This window comes from Alligator mississippiensis, chromosome 4, assembly GCF_030867095.1.
Source record: "Alligator mississippiensis isolate rAllMis1 chromosome 4, rAllMis1, whole genome shotgun sequence".
In the NCBI taxonomy this organism is placed as follows: domain Eukaryota; kingdom Metazoa; phylum Chordata; order Crocodylia; family Alligatoridae; genus Alligator; species Alligator mississippiensis.
Window position 1 is genome coordinate 138,584,110 of NC_081827.1, and position 17,998 is coordinate 138,602,107.

The 17,998-nt window shown below is 50.8% G+C and overlaps 1 protein-coding gene across 1 annotated transcript in view; it reads left to right on the forward strand.

Annotated features, from left to right (window-relative positions):
* The first annotated feature begins 11,360 nt into the window (after positions 1-11,360).
* Positions 11,361-17,998, forward strand: part of MRPS35 (mitochondrial ribosomal protein S35) — a 53,854-nt gene continuing 47,216 nt past the window's right edge. Inside the window, exon 1 of the mRNA XM_006278074.4 lies at positions 11,361-11,607. Within this exon, the coding sequence (XP_006278136.2) occupies positions 11,463-11,607 (145 nt within the window). The 5' untranslated portion in view covers positions 11,361-11,462. The remainder of the gene's footprint in view (positions 11,608-17,998) is intronic.

The window sequence follows — 17,998 nt, forward strand, 5'->3', positions numbered from 1 at the left end:
ACGGTGGGTGTTCCTCAGACACCCTAGCCTTATGGGCTATGCGTGGCTCCTACCAACCCCTAATACCACGCCCCAAGCCTTGCAGATGTAATGGACGTTGTCCAGTCTGTATGCCCGCTTCTCGGGCCTCTTCTTTACTGTGGCCCACTCTGGGCTCCCTCTCTCGTGCCCAGCCTCTTGCTGGGACTCTCGTCTAGCCCACTCTGGGCCTCCCCTGCCGGCGTGGTTCCACTCAGGGACTCTCTAGCGGGCCTCCGGTCCTATGGGCCAACCGCACGGGCACCCTCTCTGACCTTGGCTCACCGCGCTGCTACTCCCTGTCTTCTCAGGGCAACCGCAGCGCCCTGTCTCAGTCTGAGGGATGTTACCGCACTAGCCTGCGGCCGGGCTCGCTATGCCCGTCTTGGGCTTCTCAGTAATTGCCCCTCTCTCTAGGGCTCCTCAGTATGGCGCTCCCCCCCCCTTTGAGAAGCCCTGTGTGGGCACGGCGAGCCCCAATCAGGTCGCCCCTCTCCCTGGGGCTGGGATCTATGTACCCCGCACGCAATCCGGGGTCTCGGTCCCCCGTCTGCAACCTACCGGTTGCGCCAGCGACCCACTGGCCGCGCTCCTCGCCGCCAGTTGCTCACGCCCTGGCATGCAAGCTGCGCCTTCCCTGGCACTATGAAAATAATGCTCCCTCTTGGCGCTAGGGCACCCCACACTCTCTGGGGTCCCTGTAATTGAGGCCTCCTCCAACCCCTACAGCCTCACCCAAGCCTCCGGGTGTAATAACACAAACACATCACAAAACCAGAAGCCCCTAGGCTGTAACATAACCACAAGCCGCATGGCCATAACTCAATATCATAGCTCGAGCCTCCAGGGCTATCATGAGCTATACTTGCAACTCAGGCTCCTTTCCATATCTCGGCTGAGGGAGCTCCTGCCTCTCTGGCTGCTGGCAGAGAACTGCCAGCCTGGCCTCAGCCCTGAGCTTTATAAGGGCCAGGCCCTGCCTCCTACAGGCAGCTGGTTCCCCTTGGTTGCTCCGGCAACCCGCAGCTGCGCTCATTACCTGAGCAAGCCTCAGGTGGGCTTGTTATGTCAGGCCAGGGCGCACTCACTTGCTCCCTGGCAGTTTCTCCTTTCTAGGAGCAGGGGCACCGAGGTGCCGTGCGACAGTATCATAGTTGGTAGGGTTGGAAGAGACCTGAGCAGATCATCAAGTCTGACCCCCTGCAATGACAGAAAAGAGTACTGGGGTCAAATGACCCTGGCAAGGTGTCTTTTGCCCTGCCTCCTCTTAAAGACCCCCAGGGTAGGAGCCAGCACCACTTCTCTTGGAAGTTGGTTCCAGATCCTAGCCACCCTGACAGTGAAGTAGTGCCTCCTGATGTCTAGTCTAAATCTACCCTCTGCCAGCTTGTGACCATTATTCCTTGTCACTCCTGGTAGTGCTCGGGGTAACAGGGACTCCTCCAATGCCTGCTGGTCCCCCCTGACTAGTTTGTAAACTGCCACTAGATCCCCCTCAGTCTTCTCTTGTGGAGGCTGAACAGGTTCAGGTCCCTTAGCCTCTCTTCATAGAGCCTGCCCTGCTGACCCCTGATCATATGGGTGGCCCTCCTCTGAACCCTCTCCATGCTGTCCACATCCCTCCTGAAGTGTGGCGCCCAGAACTGGATGCAGTACTCCAACTGCGGCCTGACCAGTGTCACATAGAGGGGGAGGATCACCTCCTTGGACCTGCTGTAGATGCATCTGTGGATGCATGACAAGGTATGGTTGGCTTTCCTGACCATGTCCCCACACTGTTGGCCCATGAATTCATAGATTCATAGATGTTAGGGTCGGAAGGGACTTCAATAGATCATCGAGTCTGACCCCCTGCATAGGCAGGAAAGAGTGCTGGGTCTAGATGACCCCAGCTAGATACTCATCTAACCTCCTCTTGAAGACCCCCAGGGTAGGGGAGAGCACCACCTCCCTCGGGAGCCCGTTCCAGACCTTGGCCACTCGAACTGTGAGGAAGTTCTTCCTAATGTCCAGTCTAAATCTGCTCTCTGCTAGCTTGTGGCCATTATTTCTTGTAACCCCCGGGGGCGCCTTGGTGAATAAAACCTCACCAATTCCCTTCTGTGCCCCCATGATGAACTTATAGACAGCCACAAGGTCGCCTCTCAACCTTCTCTTGCGGAGGCTGAAGAGGTCCAGGTGCCCCAGTCTCTGCTCATAGGGCTTCGTCTGCAAGCCCTTAACCATATGAGTGGCCCTTCTCTGGACCCTCTCCAGGTTATCCGCATCCCTCTTGAAGTGCGGTGCCCAGAATTGCACGCTGTACTCCAACTGCGGTCTGACCAGTGCCCGATAGAGGGGAAGTATCACCTCTTTGGATCTATTTGTCATGCATCTGCTGATGCATGATAAAGTGCCATTGGCTTTTCTGATGGCTTTGTCACACTGCCGACTCATGTTCATCTTGGAGTCCACTAGGACTCCAAGATCCCTTTCCACTTCCATGCCACCCAGCAGGTCATTTCCTAGGCTGTAGGTATGCTGGACATTTTTCCTCCCTAGGTGCAGCACTTTGCATTTCTCCTTGTTGAACTGCATTGTGTTGTTTTCTGCCCACTTGTCCAACCTGTCCAGGTCTGCTTGCAGCTGTTCCCTGCCCTCCGGCGTGTCCACTTCTCCCCATAGCTTTGTGTCATCCGCAAACTTGAACAGAGTACACTTTACTCCCTCGTCCAAGTCGCTGATGAAGACATTAAAGAGTATCGGTCCCAGGACCGAGCCCTGTGGGACCCCACTGCCCACACCCTTCCAGGTTGAAACCGACCCATCCACCACGACTCTCTGGGTGCGACCCTCTAGCCAGTTTGCCACCCACTGGACTGCGTAGTCATCCAAGTCACAGCCTCTTAACTTGTTCACCAGTATGGGGTGGGATACTGTATCGAAGGCCTTCGTGAAGTCTAAGTATACGACATCCACCCCTCCTTCTGTGTCCAGGCATTTCATAACCTGGTCATAAAAAGAGACCAGATTAGTCAGGCATGATCTGCCTGCTACGAACCCGTGCTGGTTCCCCCTCAGCATAATTTGTCCTGCCGGGCTCTTGCATATGTGAGCCTTGATAATTTTTTCAAAGACTTTGCCTAGGATGGAGGTGAGACTGACTGGCCTATAGTTGCCAGGGTCCTCCTTCCTCCCCTTCTTGAAAATGGGGACCACATTGGCCCTTTTCCAGTCCTCCGGGACTTGGCCCATGCACCACGAGAGTTCAAATATTCCCGCCAGTGGCTGTACAATGATGTTGGCCAGTGCCTTCAGCACCCTCGGATGGAGCTCACCCGGGCCTGCCGACTTAAAGGCATCCAGTTCTTCCAAGAGACTCTGCACCATCTCAGGGTCTACGCATGGAAGTCTGGCGCCTTGCTGCTGCCTCTCTACAACCCCAGTGGGAGACTTGTCGTGCCCCTCTCTTAGGAACACTGAGGCAAAGAACTCGTTGAGGAGTTCAGCCTTGTCCCCCCTGTCCGTCACCAATTGCTTCTGCCCATTTAGCAGGGGTCTTGTTCCTCCCTGGGCCTTCCTTTTACTCCCTATATATCTAAAGAACAATTTCTTGTTGTCCTTTACTTGGGATGCCATCCTCAGCTCCATGGTAGCTTTGGCCCGTCTAACTGCCTCCCTACAAGCGCAAGCAGAGGAGGTATACTCCTCTTTTGTGATCTCTCCCTGTTTCCACTTTTTATGTGCTCCCCTTTTGGCCCTTAGGCTGCCCTGGATTTCTCTGGTCAGCCAAGGAAGCCTCCTGGCCCATTTCCCTCTGTTTCCTCGCATCGGGATCGTCTCCCTTTGTGCCTGAAGGATCATTTCCTTAAGGCACAGCCAGCCTTCTTGGGCTCCCATCATTTCAAAACACCTACTCTGCAGTGCGTCCTTGACTAATCGCCTGAGTTCATTGAAATCAGCTTTCCTAAAGTCTAGCACTTTCACCCTACTAGTTACTTTACCCACTCGACGTCTTACGAAGAATTCTATTATTAGGTGATCGCTGTCCCCCAGATGGCTACCGATCTGTAGGTCCCCTACCATGTCATCCCCCGTTGCCAATACCAGATCCAGTAAGGCATTCCCTCTAGTGGGACCGTGTACCTCCTGTGTCAGGTGGAGGTCCTGTACACAGGTTAGAAACCTGCGTGAACGGTGGGACTTTGCCATCTGCGTCTCCCAGCAGATGTCTGGGTAGTTTAGGTCCCCCATGACTACTGCCTCTTTAGCTTTTATGGTCTCTGAGAGCTGCGTCAGGAGCCTCAAATCTAGTTCTTCCCCTTGGTGTGGGGGTCTGTAGCAGACCCCTACCACCAAATCCCTTTCTCCTTGCCCCCCATGTAACCTAACCCACAATCCTTCTACTTCCTCATCCTTCGATTCCGTCTTGATGAGGGTCGATGTATATTGCTCATTGACATAGAGCGCAACCCCTCCCCCTTTCTTCCCCACCCTGTCCTTTCTGTACAGCCTATAACCCTCAATATGTACCGCCCAGTCGTGGGACGAATCCCACCAGGTTTCTGTTAGCCCTACTAAGTCATAGCTGTTTTCTGCAAGCAGGAGCGCTAGTTCATCCTGCTTGTTCCCCATGCTCCTAGCATTAGTATATAGGCACTTGAGCTCTGTAACTGGTGCCTTTGCTGCCCCCCCCCCCCCGCTCCGAATCCCAAGGGGCCCCTTATTTCTTACCTTCTTGTTGCTTACCTGTGCTGTAGTGCTGGCCGCCCCATGGCTTGCAGGTTCCCAGTGTTCTCCTTCTTCAGGCTGGGCTGTCCTTGTGGGTGCCACATGGTTTGGTGGTCCACAGCTTCCCCCACCCTCATCTTCCCCTCCCCCCTGACGAGTCTAGTTTAAAGCCCGCCGGAGGAGATCCGCCAACCTAGAAGAAATGGTTCATTTTAGCATTAATAATGACTCCAAGATCCTTTTCTGCCTCTGCACTGACAAGAAGGGAGTTCCCCAGCCTGTAGGTATGCTGCTGATTCTTCCTCCCCAGGTGCAGTACCTTGCACTTGTCAGTGTTGAAACCCATCCTGTTCTCATCCGCTCACTCCTGTAACCTGTCTAGGTCTGATTGCAGCCTATTCCTCCCTTCTAGCGTGCCCACTTCTCCCCACATCTTAGTGTCATCTGCAAATTTAAACAGGGTGCTTTTTACCCCCTCATCCAAGTCACTGATGAAGATGTTGAACAGTGCAGGCCCAAGGACTGAGCCCTGCGGAACCCCACTGCCCACCATCCCTCCAGGTCAAATAAGACCCGTCCACCACCACTTTCTGGGTGCGGCCTTCCAGCTAACTAGTGACCCATTTGACTGTGTAGGTGTTGACACCACAGTCTCCTAGTTAATGAGAATGGGGTGAGTGACAGTGTCGAAGGCCTTCCTAAAGTCCAGAAAGACTACATCCACTGCTACACCTGCGTCTAAGAATTTTGTGACCTGGTCGTGGAAGGCCACCAGGTTGGTCTGACAGGACCTGCCTCTAAGGAACCCATGTTGGTTGCCCCTAAGCATAATCTCCCCTGCTGGCCCCTCGTGGACATGCGCCAGGATAATTCTCTCAAAAAGCTTACCCAGGATCGAGGTAAGACTGACTGGCCTATAGTTTTCTGAGTCCTCCTTCCTCCCTTTTTTGAAAATGGGAACCACATTGGCATGGTGCCAGAGGACCAGAAAAGGGCCAGAGCACCATGAGTCCTCATAAAGCCGTGCCAGGGTCCCACAATGACCTCTGCTAATTCCCTCAGCACTCTGGGGTGGAGATCATCAGGACCTGCTGATTTAAATACTGGAGGGACTTTAAATTTAAAAGTCCCTCCAGAAGTTCCCCGACTAGGTCCTCACTGACCCTAGGCCTGGGTGTGCCTCCCCTGGGTCCTATGGGGGTCCTGGTGGGAGTGGTGACCCAGTCCCTGCTCAGAAAAATGGAGGCAAAGAAATTGTTAAATAGGTTAGCTTTGCTGTCTGGTGCGATGACCAGATTTCCTAGCGTGTCCTGCAGAGTCCCCACATTACCTAGTACCTTCTTTTTACCCGCTATGTATTTAAAAAAGGATTTCTTGTTGTCCTTGATCTGGGTAGCTAGTCCCAGTTCCATCTCTGTCTTGGCCTTCCTGATTGCCCCCTTACAGCCCTGAGCAACTGAAGTATAGTCCTCCCTGGTGATTGCCCCTCCTTTCCATTGGGTGTACGCCTCCTTTTTAGCTAGGAGACATTCCCGTATGTTTTTGGTGAGCCATGGGGGCTTTTGTGCCCTCTTGTCCCCTTTTATCCATGTTGGGATTACCTCCCTTTGGGCTTGAAGGTTCGTCTCCTTAAGGAACAACCACTCTTTTTGGACACCCAACTCCTCTCCCCTCTGGGACCTCAGTGCCTCCCTGACTATTCTCCTTACCTCATTGAAATCCACCTTCCTGAAGTCCAGGGCTACTGCCTTGCTGCAGGCTTTTGCCACCTTGTACTGGATGGTGAATTCCAGCAGGCGATGATCACTGTCGCCCAGGTGGTCGAGCACCTGCATACTTGTAACCATGGATGTCACCAACCTGTACACTAACATCCCAAATCATGAAGTCACAGCTGCCCCACACTAGGAAGGCACAGCTAGCTGCTTGCCTGCCTGAAATATCTACAGGAACATGGAGTACACTCAGATTTGCAACATTTCAAAAATCATCTATTTGATCCTCACCCATAACTTTCAACAATTGTCACTTCCTCCAAGCCATGGGCACAGCTGGGGGCAAAAGGATGGCCCCTCAATACACCATGCTCTTCATGAGCCACTGGGAGGAACAATTTCTAGAAAACTGCACCCTCAAACTTGAACTCTACCTATGTTACATAGATATTTTCATTATCTGACCTAAACACGTGGACTCCCTTACTGACTTCCACCACAAATATAATAACTATCACCTCTCAATCAAACTTCTTCTAAAATACTCCTGTGCTAAAATCAAACTTTCTAAACACCATGATCCACATCCAGGATGGCACCTTACAAACTACCATATACTAAAAGCCCAGGGACCACCGTGCTAATGTCCATCTACCACCCCACATCATCAACCAACTACAGCCTACACTTGACAAAGATCAGACCTTGAGAGAGACATTCCCAGTCTCTCCGCTCCTGGCTTTCAAACAACCCCCAAACGTTACCCAATGCATTATCAAAAGCAAATTCTCTACTTCTCAACAGACACCAAAATATACAGTCTCGCCTTAACAATATATGCTTAACCTGTCAACACATCTTCGCTGCTACTACAGTTTACGCTCCCCACAACGAACCCATTAGAATCCTAAAAGTGCCTTCCCCAAAATATGATACATCTGATCCAATGTACCAAATGCCCTTGTGGTAACTATTAGGGCTGTGCAAAGCTTTGGGTGATAATTCGATTTGGAGGAGATTCGGCCCGATTCGGTGGCCGAATCTCCGAATCTGAAATGAATCAGGGGACCAAGTTAAAGGTCCGCATTGATTCAAAGCTCTCCGAATCTTCGGCAAAGATTCAGAGAGCTTTGATGATTCGGGCAGTCCCTGGTGGCTGCAGCAGGGAGCTGCAGCCACTCCGAGCTGGTAAGTACTAGAGGCAGGGGAGGGGACCATGGGGGGGACCCCTGCCAGCCCCCCTCGACCCCTCCCCACTCCCCCAGCCCCCCTGATCCCCGCCTGCTCCCTCATCCCCTCCATAGCTGCCCCATCTGCCCCGCTCCTGGTGCTTTAAAAAAAAGCCCCGGTGCTCACCAGGTGCTGCCAGGCGGGGGCCGATCCCCACTGCCCCATGCTGCATGTGGGGCTCTGCATGAGCTCCCTCAACCCCCGCTGCTCCCCCAGCCCCTCCACGGCTGCCCCACCTGCTGGGGCTCCAGCCCTTTAAGAAAAAAAAAAAGCTGAGAAAAGCCCCAGACTCATCGCTCCTGGTGCAGCCTGGGGGCTTCAGGGGCTTACGCAGAGACCCCCACATGTTGTGGGGCAGCGGGGACTGCCCCCACTGGCAGCAGCAGTGAGTCTCAGGGGTTTCTTCATGTTTTTTATTTTCTTAAAAGGTCAGAGCTAGCCCAGGCAAGGCACTCATGGGGGGCCTGGGGGAGCGGGGGTGGTGGTTTGGGGGCTCGTTCAGAGCCCCCCATGCAGCGTGGGGCAGTGGGGGGCAGCAGGGATCGCCTCCCCCCCGCCCCGCCTGGCAGCACCTGCTGAGTTGTGGCTTCCCCTCCCCCACCCCCCAAGTGCTAGGAGCTGGGGCAAGCGGGGCAGCAATTGCTGGGCTGAGAGAGGGGCAGGGGATGGGCCTAGCCTGGCTGAATCAGATCCGGCCTAACTGAATCGGGACAGTGATTTGAATCACCAAATTGAATCGCTGTCCCCCAAATCAGCCAAATCTGAATCCGAAGCCAGTACTAGCAGCTTCGCACAGGTCTAGTAACTATGTGGGTGAAGCTAAACAGCAACTACGCACCAAAATGAACTTTGATATAAAGGACAGAGATGCACATATGTCAGCAAGAGCATGTTTGTCACAGAACAATCACTCCCTTTCTGACTTCACTATCCTTGTGCTCAGAACCAGTTTTAATGGCGCCCTGGTCAAACTTGTATTTTGGCACCCCCACCCTAGTGCCCTGTCCCCCCACAAGTCATTGGCACTGCTGCCCTGCCGCCCTGCCGGGCCAGGGAGCTAGGCAGGGTATCTGCCAGTGACAGGGACTGCCAGCTGCAGCCCTGTGGAGCAGCCAGCAAGTGCTGGCATGGGGCCTCTAGTGCTTTGCGGCCGCCATGACTCTCCTCTGGGGCCTAAGATACAACTGGTCACATATAGGTGAGATTTAGCTACAGCCCTCCATAGGCTGCCAGCCCCAGTCTGGGATTCTCACTGGGGTAGGAGCAGGTGCCACTGCTGCCTCCATGCCTGGAATTCCCTCATCCCACCAAGACCCACTCCTAACACCCCAGGCCAGCACCAATACCTAGTGTTCACGGAATGTGTGTGAGCATGCATATGTGTACACACAACAGGGCCCCTACCCCATTACTGAGAATGGGGAGCAAACTCCGGAACCTGCTGACCAGACAAGTCCCCAAGGGTAGACTTAAGGATAAAACAGACTCAAACAAACCCTCACCACAGAGGCAACAGCAACATCAGGGACCAGGGGCTTGCATAGAAAAACCACAGGTCCCAGCAACAAGGAACCTCCCTGAAACTGCTCCACCAAGCCAAATCAGAAACCACCTGTGGCATCTCTGGGAGGCAGGTGACCAGCAGCAGGCAGGGCCAGGGACCCATATAAAATGGTCCCCAAGGAAAAGAAGGGCAGTCTGGCCCTGGGAGTTGCAAATGGAAGAGCTGATATTGCTGTAGAGGAGAACCTGGCTGATAATAGAGCTACCTGGGGAACAGCTTGCAAGGTGCTGCTGACTTGCAGGGGAATACAGCCCATGTGTTAGGCTTAGGTTTGAACCCAGTTGAACTGATTTGTGTTATAGCCCAGGAGCCCATCTTTTAGCTAGAGTTTGTTCTGGGAGTTTGGAGGCCCCTTTAGTGCCCTAGGGGCATGTGCTTGCCTTGACCCATGCTGGGGGCAGGCTCAAGGTGGTACAGAAAAGTGGCACCAGGAGCAGAGCAGACCAGGCCCAAGGGGGACTGGGACAAGGCAGGGACACAGAAACTAGGCCTGGTGCAATGGGCCTAAGCTATAGGAACCAGCTAAGAGAGAAAAGGGGTTGAGGCTGGGAAGGTCAAGACCCAACAAGCCTATGTGGGTACCTGGAGACACGAATTAGCCAGCAAGCCAGTGAGGGAGACCAGAACATCAAAGCCTGATGGGCAAATAAGGGGGAGAGCTCCCCAGAAGGGTGGACCAAGCTGGGGCTGAGTGACCACCGGGGGGCATCACAGCCCCTCCTGCCCCAGTGCCCAGGGTCATGGTCCACCCCTAATAAAGCTAGCTCTGCCTGTGGTTAAAGGAAACATACCAAACACTTTTAAAAACAGGGCTTGGGAACAAACTTATAAACTGGCTGGACACTAAAAATCAAAGACTTGATATTAATTGTGATACACTATAATCTACCTGATACCTACATGCTACAGGTGATAACTCTCCCTTCTTGATAGGTCTTGATTCTCCAATAATCAAGCTTTTCTTCTGCTAAGTGTTCATTTGATAGACCTGGGAACTTCTCTCTCTCTCTCTTCCCCGCCACCAGCCAATTTCACAAGCTCTATCCACTGTTCTTAAAAATCACTGTTTTTTATTTTCCTCCTCAACAGCTTGTCCAACTTGATGTCAGCTATGCAGTTGGCCCAATAAAAGATATATCACCCTGAAAACTCCTTGCCTTGTGCACTAATCCTGGACCATCCTCCTTGCAACATCACCCTCATACCCTCACACTAACTTTGGGTGGCACCCTTAAAAGGCTCTTACTGTACCCCATTGGGGGAAATTGCTGTTCCCGGCTACGTTTCTCAAGCTGTTCTGCTTGTCCTGGAGGACTAAAAACTTGTTTTAAAATGTGAAAAATAAAACAAACAAACCAACCAACCTACCTCACTGCACAAAAGCGGGGGATGGGAGTAGGTTTAAAAGAAAATGACAGCCTTGGAAGAGTTGTAGCAAAATCCTGCAAGTTGGCAACAGCAGATGGGAGGGGGTCGTGGCCACCAGTGTACTGTAGTGGGAAGAGAGGGAGAACTTCTTGTGCCTGGACAGCAAACTGCTTTGCTTTCATATTTCTTCCCATCCCTCTTTTAAAAATGTGGGAAAAAATAATAATTAATCAATGATTAGATGATAATTAATGATCAAGTGATTAGTTATTAATGATTGCTTGGTGGTATATTAATGATTAACCATTAATAACCCCATTAATATTTAACTGTCAATAATTCAACTAATGCTTAGTTGCTGATTTGCCTAATCGTTAACTGTGTATGCCTTTATTAATGATTACTTGTTAATAATTTAATTAAGCATTAACCATTGAGTAGCTGTCGATCTAATGATTACATGTTAATTGTTTAATTAACGATTAACTGCTAATGGTTTAACAAATGATTATGTTGATACTTTTAACTAGCTATTTATTGTTTCTAATTTAATTAACGACTGCTTGTCGATAATTGTTTGCTAATGATTGAGTATTGATAATTTTTGGTAACTGGTTATTAATGAGTACTAGTAATTAATCATTGATAATGACTGATTAATGAATCATTGTCTCTCATTTATGAACTCTTCACAGCTGCCGCAGTGCCGCTCTCTCCTCCCTTTGCTCTCAGGGAAGCACTGGCGCTGCTTGCCTGGCCGCCCGCCTGCCGGGCTCCGCGCAGGCGCACAACCCTTGCAACCGCTTTGGCCGCCTCGGGCCACCGTCGGTTGCTGTCCGCATGCGCAAGCCGCGAACATGGCGGTCACCGTTACGTCCTTCTGTGCTGCGGGTAGTTACGCCTGGGCTATGCTGCCCCGACTCCGCGGCGCGTGGACCCTGGCGCTGCTTCAGTCCGCGGCCAATTCTACCGCGGTCCCCCAAAACAGAAGCGAGTCTGGAGGTGAGCCCCAGCTCGGAGCAGACGCTCCCACCCCCGCCTGTTCCGCCCCGTCCCTGAGCAGGCTAGGCGCCACGTGACCGGCCGGGGATTGCTTCGCGCCCCCGGCGGAGTTGGGGGGCGAGAGGGAACGTTGGAAGAATTTTCCGTTAACGGCCCATGCGCCCCCCGGCCCGCCCCCCCAGGAAATGGCTGCTGACGGAGGGGGTCCTCTTAGACTGAGTGGGGACCTGCGCAGTGTTCCCCTCCCCCGTCTGCTCAACCCCTAGACACTTTTCCTTCTCCTCCTCTCCCGCCTGGCTGCAGAACCCCCCTTTCTGAGTTTCAGTGCCCAGTGCAGGGCTCAAAACACGAGGAGTGAGCGGACAGAGCCTGCGCCTCCTCCCTTGACCCCAGTTGTGCCAGATGTGCAATAATGATAACGTACGATCACTTCCACCCTCGTAGGATGTAAAAGTGCTTAAAGTGTACGAAAGGAAATTGGAGGTGCAGGAATAACTTGGGTCTGATATGGGATCGGCACCAGTGTATAGAAAATTGATTGCATTGGAAATGGGTCTGAAGTGGCTGATAACTTGGCAAATAAATGTCTGGGCATGCGCACGCAGCGCAGCACGCAGGCGGTGAGGAGAGCAGCCCGGTGGTGTGGGGAGCTGTCTCCAGCTGGTAAGTCTATTGCAGGGAGGGGAGAGGGAAGATGAGGGGGGGGCAGATCAATGCCCCCTGCGGTGAGGGAGGGAGGGAGGGAGGGACAGAGGGTAGGGGCTGCCTAGACAGGGTAAGGCAGGCACCGGACAGTGCTGCAGCTCATCCAGGGAGTGCAGGGCGAGGGGGGCGCCACTGTGTGTACCCCAGGAGGGCATGGGGGGGGGGGGGTGTCCATGTGCCCTAGATCTGCACAGGGGCTGGGGCCAGGGTTGTGCCAGGCTTTTTTCAATGTGTGGGGGTTGCACTCAAGACTGTTCAGGGTGGGCGGCAGCGGCACTGGGAGGAAGCTACAGCAAGATTTGGGGTGGTTGAAGCTCCTCCCCTGTAACCCCCACTCCCAGCACTGCTACCACCCACACTGGGAAGAGGCTGGTATGGCCCTGGCCTCAGCCCACCCTGCCCCGCCCCCCAGCGCAGATCCGGGACACATGGACCCGTGCCCTTCCGGTTGAGCCGCAGCTCTGTCCCACCCCAGCCCCTGTCCCAGTCCCTCCATCTTTGTGGTGAGCGTTGGTCCTTGCCTCTCCCCTCCCTGTCCACCACAATAGACTTGCCAGCTGCATGCAGCTGTATTGGAAATTGGATGGGTATCGGCCGATATGCCTCCTTAAAAATCTGCTATCAGCATTGGCCCCCAAAATCTCTATTGGTGCACTCCTAAAAGAAATGCAAAACTCTAAAACTTGATCAGAGATGATACCTTTTATTGGACCAACTAAGAAATTGCAAAAAAATTACCTTTCTTTGCAAGCTTTCAGGGAAAGATGGAGAAAAGTCCCCTTAGGTAGAAAATAAATTTCATTTTGCACAGAGGATGCTAAAGATGGGTGTATGCTCCTCTGGGTCCATGAGAGTTCCTTTGCGTGAGTTGCCCTTTGGTGTGCAGATAAGGCAGGATTTCTTCCCTGGTGGTGTCAGATGACATAAAAGCAAGGACATGTAGAAATCTTTTTTTCTTGTTTAGCTGTGAAGTTTATAATTCCAACATCAGCTAAAATACAGCATTTTCCATGTTTCAGGGATGTATTTGGTAGGCGCATTGGTCTGTCCCACTTTGCAAAGAAAAACTTGTCCAACTGTTTGAGTTGAATTAATAAAAGATATCAGATTTACCTAAAGACCCTTGTCTGCATCTGTCCTTAGACCAATATTGCTACAACCTTGTACCCCCGATAATTTGAGGCACCTAATTGATGCAATATGTGCAAAACCAAAATCATTTTCAAGGAGTTTTAACTGACTTTGGGGCTTGTTGTTAGCACTTAGTTATGATTTCTTGCCTCAAAATAAAGAAATGCTGCAACTTAGACCCAGTTCTCACTGTCTCACTGCTGAGTTACAGTGAGCAATGTAAAGTAAATAAGACGGCTTATTCGTATTTTTTCAATGTGCGGTAGTTTTTGTAGCAAATAGGATAATTTTGAGCTTCCAATGCAATAATTTAATATTTAAGACCTGGCAACGCTGTTTGTCTCTGCGGGGGGAGGCTTCAGGTTGCCTCATCCAGCAGTGAGTGAGGGAGTGACTTTCCTTGGCTTCGCAGCCTCCATGTCCCCATCCTATCTGAAGGCAAGGGCGTTTGGGACAGGCTTCAGTCTGCTTTTGAATACAGCACATCCCCCCTTCTTCAGGTTATCATTGTTCAAAAGTGTGGCCAAAGTCTGTCCCAGTCCTGCCCATTGGTCTAGCGTCGCCTGCAACCACCCTTGCCTTTTACACATTTCCTGGACCGTCAAGGGGCCACAACGTTACTACAGCCTCCTTGTTTCTAGCTGTTTCCAGGTGTTGTTTGTAGTTAAATCCCTGACCACTGCCTACTCCTTTTGCATTTGTCCTTCACTGTGCTGTAGGCAGTCCCACCCATTTCCTGGCTTTAATCTATGGAAACGGCTCCAGCCAAATTGCCAGTATCATTAGGAAAGCTGATTTCTTTCAGGTGCTGAATAATTGGTCTTTGTCTCCAAATATTGAAGGCCAGAACTTCAGAAGAGCAATAATGGAGTTCATGTTCTTGTACCTCTGTTTTGTTAGGGTCATGATGAAAGCGTGGTTTGTTTCTCTAAGTATATTGCACAATTATGCTGAAAGAAGAACTTTTGCAGTGGACATCAATGCAAAGACAAAAGTCTTTTCTATTTGTGTTTGTTCTCATGTCAGCTAGCTTGACCATGGTAGTTTGATCTCATTCATCACTTTTTTTCCCCCCACAAATTATTGTGCAACTTTAACAGCTCCAGTAGTATATTTCAGGGAAGCCATGTTATGCGACTTGGGTACTGAAGCCTTTTTTTTTTTTTTTTTTCCCCATATGGTCAGTATACACCATCCATCACTGCTGAAGTAACTTGTCTTCAACACTTATTTAATGCATTTAGAAAACTTTATTCAGGTTTTCAGTGTTTGAGCCTGCCCTATAACAGAAGCACATAAGGAAGGAAAAAGCAAACCTTCTCACCTGCAAGAGTGGGGTGGGGAGTCAACAAACACGTGAATAAAGAGAATCCAATTAATACAGTATACTTGGGAGTTCCTCATCAAAGGCTTTTAAAGTAATTAAGCTGTAATGTCATGAGAGAGAAGGTCCTCTCGTGGACTGAAAGCTGGTTAAAAGGTAGGAAGCAATAAAGAGGATTAAATAGTTACTTTTTCACAATGGAGGAAGATGGTAGGGTACTTCCAATGCCCTGTTCTGAAATATATGTATTATTTCTCATAGTCATAAGTGATCTGGAAAACAGCAAAGACTTATGTTTGCAAATAATACAAAATTACTCTTGTTAGTGAAATATAAAGATGATGATGAAGAGTTTCAGAAAGTTTTCTCAAAATAGAATGCTCAGGTAATTAAGGGATGGATAACATTTGACATTGAACACACTAACTTGCATGGAGGAAAAAATAATGAAGAATATACAGAAACAGTAGTTAGCTCTGAATTATTTTTTGTCACTTAAGAAAGGTTAGAGGCATTCTGGATAGGTTTTTAGAGTCATTGGTTTAATGTACAGTTGTGGTCAAAAAGGCATATGGCTTATTAGGGATCCTTAGAAAAGGAACTGGAAACATCATTATTCCATCATATAAAGCCATTGTTCACCCACCTGTTGAATGTAGTATGCACCACAGAACAACAGCAACAGGTACAGAAAAGAGTAACCAAATTGGGAATATAGGGTGGCTTCCATGTGAGAAGACTAAAAAGGCTAGAACTTTTCAGCTTGGAAAAGGATGATTGAGTTAGGGTTTGATAGAGGTTTATAAAATAGTGAATAGTGTAGAAGTGACTAGAAAATCTGCAGTTAGCTTTGTCTCATAATATGAGAACTAGAGAACACCTGATGAAATTGTCAGGATTTAAACAAAATGAAGTATCTATTGGTAGCAGGAGCAGGCAAAATATGGCCTGCCAGCTGATTGGATTCACCCTGCTGCTAGGTGCCTGCCAGTTGATTGTCTCCAGTTTGCGACTACCCCCACAGCACTCCGCGTGGGCCTGAGCTCTGGCCAAGGCAGCCTGCTCTGTGCTCCCATCCATGCCTGCCAGACAGCACCACCCCAGTCCCAGCTCCAGCCAGTGTGCAGTGCTTCCTGGTGGGGCTGCTGCTGCAGCCTCCTACATACTGCTTAGCTCCCCCTGCTTCCACCAGCTCCTCTTCCTCCTACCCCTGCTGTGCCTCTTGGAAGCAGGTAATGTGGGGAAGCCATGGAGGCACATGCCAGGTAGTAGATGCCAAGGTGGTGAGGGAGACTTCAGCCAAGTGGCTCCTGCCCCAGTGCACAGGACTCCAGCTCCCTGCTACTGTCCATCCACTCTGCCCACCCAAAGCATTGAGTAGCCACCTGTGGGTGGCCAAATGTGTGGAAGGTGGCAGGGAGCTGGAGCCCCAAATGTTGGGGCAGGAGCTGCCCAGCTGCAGTTTCCCCCAACTTGGCTTACCATCTACTGCTTTGGCATACATCTGCACAGCTTCCCTGCATTACATGCTGCCCAGAGGGGCAGGAGGAGGAGCCACTGGAGGCAGGGGGATCTGAGCAGTACCTGGGTAGCTGTGGCAGCAGCTCTGCAGGGAAGCTATAAATACTGGCCAGGGCCCAGGCCACGGTGGTGCTGTCTGACAGGTGCGGAGCTGTCCCCGGTGGGAGCAGGCAGGTCTTGGCCCCGTGCGGAGCGCTGCAGAGGCAGCCATGGGCTAGATGAGGTGTGGGGACCACACTCCACTGTCTGAATGAGCTCTGCTGCATGTACCCCTTCCCTCCCCCTACTGGCAGCTGGCTTCCAGGACCTAGCACACTGGCATACCCTTTCCACACTCCCTGCCCCACACAAAATACAAGAGTAAGACATTATTATGAGCTATTACGCAATCACCTCTATATACACTATTCAAAAAACACAAATCAAGACAAGGGTGTATTTTTAAATAAAATTAAAGTATGGTAGATATTTGATTTTTAGTATATGATTTGTTTTTTATCTATAATTTTGTTAAAATGATACCTTCTAAAAGGTTCAGTGCATGCAATGCTTGACAGCTCACTGAAACTCATTTAGTAGCTCTCCAGATGAAATAATGGCCCACCCCTGCTGGTAACTAGCTTGAGGTGAACCATGGCTCAAGCTATGTGTGACTAGCTTGAGGAGTTCATGGCCACAGTACACGGTGGGGATCACTACCATAACTGGGGTCAAAAAGGGATTAGAAAAATATATGTAGAATTGGACAACTAAACACAGCTGTCAGGGATGTGAACTCAGGCTTGGTACGTCCCTAAACTGATGTTTGCTGGTAACTGGGAGGATGATATGGAATGGATCACCATAAATGTCCTGTTTCTCATACTCTTCTAAAGCAGCTGCTTTCAACCTTTGTAGCAGTAGTTTTCAAGGAGCCCCTCAGAAAATGCCAGCTTTTAGCGTTCCCTAATTTTTTGACTATGGAAAATAATAGAGCAGTTAATTCTTCTGTTGCAGAGAACTCAGAAGGACCACAACATGACACAAGTGTTTTGAATGCTCTGAATTCCTGTTCAAAATCTCTGGGTTTATCTTATGAATTCTAAACCAGTGGTGCTCAGTCTTGTGGTGCTGTGGGCCAGATAAGGGGCCTTTCCAAGGGTCTGATCAGGCCCTGCCCACTAGGATCAGGCCCTTTGCCACCTTCCTCAGCCCCACATTGATGAATTGGGACCCCCGCTACCTCCCTCAGCCATATTGGAACCCTGTGCAACCTTCCTCAGCCCTTTATAAGGCATCATCACTTCTTGGGGCCTGCATCACTTCTTGGAGTCCCACCAGATTAGGGCTGTAGGATCAGGCTCTGCACCATTTGCAGCCAGCCCCTTTGCTTGGATCTAGCAAGCTATCTGGCCTGTGGATCGCTTTATGGGTCTGGAAATTTTGCAGCAGGAGAGCAGCGATTGCTGCCACTGCTTCCCCCACCACCAAATTTTCAGACCCGTTGGGACCTCTGCAGGCCAGATGGCATGGCTTCTTGGGCTGGATCTAGCCCATGGGCCAGGGTTTGAGTATCCCTGCTCTAAAATATCTGCTATTTGCCACTTGAAGACCGACTGCTGGGCTCAGTATTTCTTTGATCTGACCCAATATGCTACAGTGCAGTTGCATATACGCGCATTTAACTTGCACGAATTCAACTATACGCGGGGTGGGAGGGGGGGCGGGCTT